The sequence below is a fragment of the Mycetomoellerius zeteki genome, unplaced genomic scaffold, assembly GCF_001594055.1.
Source record: "Mycetomoellerius zeteki isolate Tzet28-1 unplaced genomic scaffold, Tzet1.0 scaffold332, whole genome shotgun sequence".
NCBI classification, from domain to species: Eukaryota; Metazoa; Arthropoda; class Insecta; order Hymenoptera; family Formicidae; genus Mycetomoellerius; species Mycetomoellerius zeteki.
Window position 1 is genome coordinate 100,482 of NW_017257319.1, and position 5,600 is coordinate 106,081.

Genomic DNA, 5,600 nt, shown 5'->3' on the forward strand with positions numbered 1-5,600 from the left:
AGCGTCGTATGACGAAAATCGGATGCAGTGTGAATCCAGCATTAGAAACGTAGCCAATCACTTTTCAATCTACCTGTTATCTGCAGCAGCTGATTGGTTACTGTACGAATTCTTTGATACAACTTTAAATTTCGATCAATCGATGAATCGTGATAATTCTTCCCGAACGTTCTGAAGTTGCAGAGATTGTGGTTATCTTCATTCATTTCCAAGAGTTCCCTGGTCCTCTCCAAGGTTCAGAAGTTTAGAGAGTCAACTTTCACGATATTAGAGTATCCTGATAAACAAAAGATATGTCGATACAGAACTTTTTCAAGCGTTATCTGCCAGTAGTTAAGGCCGACGAGGGAGAGGAAGAGGAAGAGGAACTAGTGGATCCACAAACAGTCCTTCGTGTAAGTGACATTGTTATATAATGTTTTGTCTTTCGAACGCATGCAAGTACCTCACCGATTTTTCGAAATACAGTCGCATTTGATTAAGTTTAAGCCACGATTATGACTCGTTGCATTTTGTGATTTCACAGTTTGAAGAAATTTTTGACTGGAAGAAAGGTTCCTAAACGCCGATATTCTGTCTGCTTGTCTTTAACATCAAAATAGCAGTATAATAAAGCCGGAATAGAATACGAGCTTTAATAAAATTTCTTTTACACGAATATAATTTTTTTAATGGAGTAAAACAATTGAATTGAGTTTTTAATTCGGTTTAAATTTAAATCGTTTATATAGTTACTCATATCAATTATTAATAAAAGAATTGATGTTAAGCATGTCGTGATAAAATTCTATCACAATCAAACATTACCTTGTACCGTTTTAATTTATATCTGATTTTTCCTTGTACAGGAGGAATGCAGTCAACTATCGAAATGTGTCAGTTTCAAAGAGAAGTTAGACACGTGTAACAACCGTGTTAATTCAAGATCTCACACAGAGGAAACGTGTGTAGAGGAGATTTTGGATTACGTGCAATGCGTAGATCATTGTGTCTCGAAGACTCTGTTCAGTAAACTCAAATAATTGCACCATACTCCCATAAAGAGCTAAACTGTTGTTCGCAATGTTAAAGCTAAAAATTTCTCTCAAATATGTATATATATAATCAAATACTAGCAATAAAAGATTAAATTATTACAGATGGAAATCTTTCTTTACGGTCTCTTCTTCATCTGTATTTCAACTTTATAAGATAGTTTTTAACAATGTGTATACAATAAGATACATAAAATATGAATGACATAATTATACACAGACTTTCAGTTCAGTTCGTTCTGTTTTTTTTTCCATATAAAAAAATGTTGGAATGATCTTTTTCTCCATTTGTTTTGTCATATATATATAAACTCTTATTTTAACTATGATGGTTGAAGAGAACCAGTACCCAGTAATACATCAAAACATACATTGCACACACGTACTGGTTTGTTCAAGCCAAATTTCAAGATTGGTACATCTTGACCTGAGCACTTGCTGCACAAAATTCGTCCGCAATGCCGGCTAAAAAAAAGAGTATTAAATATATGTTTAAAAGATCAATACATTTAATTTTTGTCCTTAAAACAATTCGACAATACCAATGATGCTTGCGCATTGTAAGAGAGAATTTTGTTCCGCACTCTAAACAGCAATCCTTATCGGACCATGGAGCTTCTTGTGTTAAAGAATCTAACAGTCTATACAACAACTGTTTCGTCGCTACTTGATAATTGAAGATCGTAATTCCATCTTTATTCATCGAACCTAGGCATGCCCCGGCTTTCACTAGCGTTCTACAAAGATTGCCATTGCCCTTCATGTACGCGATCAACAATGGAGTATTTCCATCTAAGTCTGAAATATACAAACTCAATAAGACACATATATGGTACTTTTCAGCAAGAGACATGGTGTAACATAATAATCACTTCATCTTTGTTTAACATTGGCAAACAACAAGAGTGTAATTATTCACCGTCACCTGTGTCTCTGCTGGAAAACATCCATAATACTGTAAATAATACAGTTTGGCTAAGAGAGATTGCATTGTCTTTCAGAATAATTTTAATCTTTCAAAATAATTTTATCGTCTTTTTTCTGTAACCTGTGTTATTAACTGGATATTGCGACATGCATTCTAAGAATAGATCGCATATCGTCGCAGCATTGTCCCTCGCGCATCTGGCCAGTTCATGTAGAGGATTACGGCCCTTGAGATTCACCGCTTCTGCATCCAACGTACATTCGGTCAATAATGTCCGCACCACTGATACGTGACCTTCTCTTACAGCTACGTGCAACGCGTTGTCGCCATCCGCGTTTACCGCGTCAAAATTAATGTTATTCTATGCAAACGAGAATTTGTTTGATACCATGGGTATATCAAGATTAGGATTGTTGATTTCGATACATAGCATGTTAGATAGTTTCTTACTTGCAATAATGCAGAGACAACAGCGGCATGTCCTGCTTTGGCCGCCACGTGCAGCGCGGTGTTCCTATTTGCATCTGTATCGTTGACACGAGCACCCGCTAAAATCAAACTTCGCACTAACATCTCATTCCCCGACACGGCGGCAAGATGTAGGGGTGGTGTTTGTGTAACGTCGTGTATTCTCGAATTTACATCTACCTGAAAAGTGACGATCGGCTGCAGATACTGGCTTTATACATAATTAATTTATTACGCCTAAATTAAATACAGTACTTGTATCGACAATAAAAATAGAATGCTCTCCATGTCACCCTTCTGTATAGCAGTATGCAAGAAGTTTCTGCCTTTATTGTCGTATTGTTCAGCGGCCTTAGGTAATCTTTCTAATATTGCTTGTGCGGCTTTGTTATTGCGAACTGTCAGGGCGGTCGCGAAAGGCGACAGCCCCTTCTTATCTCTTTTATTCAGATCTATATTTGGGTGGCACAGCAGAAGAGAAATAATCTGCGAATGCTGATTCTGTATTGCCACATGCACAGGTGTCTTTCCATCCGCGTCGCGGGCATTCACATCAGCTCCGTGCTCGATAAGCGTTTGAACGACTTGCTCCAGTCCCCATTGACAACACAAATGTAACGGCGTGCACTCGTCTCTTGCCTCGTCTCCACCAGCACCATCTGGGCCAGGTCGTCTCGGAGCATTCAAGTCGCATCCACTGCAAAATAATAAATCATTTAAAAAAAAGGTAAAACACAATGTTTGCAATTACTTAAATAACTTCTTTTTATAGTAAATCAAATTATATCTCCATCATGACAAATTACAAAATATAAGATAGTATCTGCAATGATTTAATCATTTCTTAAAATAAATCTTTGCTTGTTATCTATTCTTCTCAACTAAAAAAAATTTCGCACCTTCTAATCAAGAACTGTGCAATATCCTCTTTGTTGTCATCGATTGCTCTGTGTAACAATGTTTGTTGACAGCCATCGGGGCCTGAATTCCAACAATCTGTGTCCGCTCCGTGTTTAACTAAAATTGATGCAGTATCTTCTTGGTCTGAATCTAAAGCATCCCATAACGGACATCCTATTGAAGTGTCTACGCCTCGCCTGCAAAGAGTCTCTACCACTTCGCCCAGTCTACAATGTACGCACAGTTGTAACGGTGTCTCTCCATTGGCTGTTCTGCACATATCAAAATACAATTGTTGATAAAATTGAGACTGTGATCGCAAATAGATTTCTGTAAGTTTTAATGTATTATCGAACTCACTTTGCGTTCATGTCAGCGCCATTTTCTAACAAAAATATCGCTGTAGCCGAATCCTCTTTCAGTATCGCTTGATGCAATAATGTCAGGCCTTCGTCGTTGCGCTCGTTCACGTCAGCTCCAGCTTTTATCAGAGCCAGTACGATATCTTTGCCCTTCTTGAATGGTGTCTTTATAGCCAAACTCAGAGGTGTCTCGTTCGCGTTGTTTTTAATAGTCAACTGTGAATCCACACTTGTAGCGTCTAATAGCTCGATGACGATATCAGTGTACAGATTCGAAATGGCGAAATGAATTGGCGCGTCGCCAGTGGAAAGAGTAACGACATCGGTCGGCAGCCCGTTTTTTAACAGAGCATGAGTCAGATCCTTTAAACCCACTCTGCACGCTTCGTGTAGTATTGTGAAACCTTCGTTGTTAGTTTTCGTTAAATTATTATTACAATATTCCACTAAAAATAACGCTGCCTCTTCTTTGCGTTCTTGCGTTAAGATATGAAGCAATGTGTTTTCGGTGACATCATATGTTGGATTCGGTATAGCGCCTTTAGCAAGCAATTTCGACGCAAAGTATTCGTTGAAGGGTTCCATCTTCATCGCAAAACACAACGGTGTGTCATCTTCGTTTGTGATTTGATCTACATCTATATTCTTTGCCTCGAGTAATAGATCGAATAGCATCTCGTTTTTCTCCGAGATACAGCTATGAAGCGCAGTCCTGTAAAAAGGCAGGGGATAAAAAATGCTAATAATTTTAAAAGCTATAAATTCTATTTCAAATTCTATCAGACAATCATTTAGTTTCTACATTATTTGGAGTATAATGTAAGGACTCAGACACACAAGAAAAAGAATAAGAAACAAGGAATAAAATTTCAATCTATCAAAAACTGTGTAGCACGGAAATCTGTTATTCCTTGTTCCTTATTCCTTTCATTGTGTCTGAATTCTAAAAGTTAAAAATTTTTTAGTAGAAAGTTGATAGAGAATACAAATTTACCATCCTCTGTGGTCTTGTAAGTTCGGATCGATTCCCGCTTGGAGTAATCTCATTCCAACCGCCAACATGTTCTCCGTATTGTGCTTTGCTACTAGATGCAAGGCAGTGCAGCCTTCCAATTGCTTAAGATCGGCTGCATTCTTCGCACTCTCGTTGATTTTCACAGCCTCACATAACTTTGATACGCTGCCATTGTTCTCCAGCTGCTCGATTATGAACTCGGACGAATAGGAGTCTCCCTTCAAGATAGCTGAATGAAGGAGAGAAAGACCTCTCGCGTCTTTCGCATTTAGATCCGCTCCGTGCTCGACCAGGGTGCGTGCCAGAGATGGCTGGCGAGTTTTCAAGGCAACTTCTAGAGCCATTTCTCCTTTGTGATCCACAACATTGACAGCTTTCGGAAGCTAACATAAATAATCGCAACGTTAGCATCAAAAAGCAAAGGATATTAGGGAGTTTTTGCAATAGCGTTTATCCAGATACAGTGAACGCTAAAGTCAGATTATCTTCTTCTTAATAACTAATTAAGAAAAGGATAGCGTGACTTTAGCGTTCACCGAATCTGAATTCACGTTATTGCAAAAACTCCCTATTAAAAAATTCATCACCTTTATTTTGTTTAAAACTGATTTAAAGATTACTCTACGTAACAAGACGCATAATTTTAAAGTTTGCTAGTTGTATTTTATTGTAAAGAGCATTGATATTATTAATCTTATTATACACAGTAATAAAATATCTTATTACAACCAGGGCTGGGCATGTATTTAAAATACTTTTATTTGAAAAACGGTATTGGTAAGACAAATATATTTTGTATTTTGTATTTCGATATTAATAACGAAAAATTGAAAGTATTTTGTATTTTGTATTTCAAATACTAACATTGACAATAAACTTTATTATTTCAATTA

At 37.3% G+C, this 5,600-nt stretch overlaps 2 protein-coding genes across 2 annotated transcripts in view; one reads left to right on the forward strand and one right to left on the reverse strand.

Annotated features, from left to right (window-relative positions):
- Nucleotides 1-147: 147 nt before the first annotated feature.
- UQCR-11 (Ubiquinol-cytochrome c reductase 11 kDa subunit) lies at nucleotides 148-1,136 on the forward strand. Its single transcript, XM_018452201.1, has 2 exons — nucleotides 148-395; nucleotides 849-1,136. Exons 1-2 carry the CDS (start codon nucleotides 294-296, stop codon nucleotides 1,020-1,022), a joined length of 276 nt encoding a protein of 91 aa, XP_018307703.1. The 5' UTR covers nucleotides 148-293; the 3' UTR covers nucleotides 1,023-1,136.
- Nucleotides 1,137-1,184: 48 nt separating this feature from the next.
- The window catches only part of LOC108725277 (rabankyrin-5), a 9,061-nt gene continuing 4,645 nt past the window's right edge, over nucleotides 1,185-5,600 (reverse strand). Inside the window, exons 6-13 of the mRNA XM_018452199.1 lie at nucleotides 4,687-5,090; nucleotides 3,691-4,404; nucleotides 3,330-3,602; nucleotides 2,686-3,127; nucleotides 2,413-2,610; nucleotides 2,083-2,323; nucleotides 1,577-1,832; nucleotides 1,185-1,499 (exon numbers count right to left, since the gene is read on the reverse strand). Of these exons, the coding sequence (XP_018307701.1) occupies nucleotides 1,358-1,499; nucleotides 1,577-1,832; nucleotides 2,083-2,323; nucleotides 2,413-2,610; nucleotides 2,686-3,127; nucleotides 3,330-3,602; nucleotides 3,691-4,404; nucleotides 4,687-5,090 (2,670 nt within the window). The 3' untranslated portion in view covers nucleotides 1,185-1,357. The remainder of the gene's footprint in view (nucleotides 1,500-1,576; nucleotides 1,833-2,082; nucleotides 2,324-2,412; nucleotides 2,611-2,685; nucleotides 3,128-3,329; nucleotides 3,603-3,690; nucleotides 4,405-4,686; nucleotides 5,091-5,600) is intronic.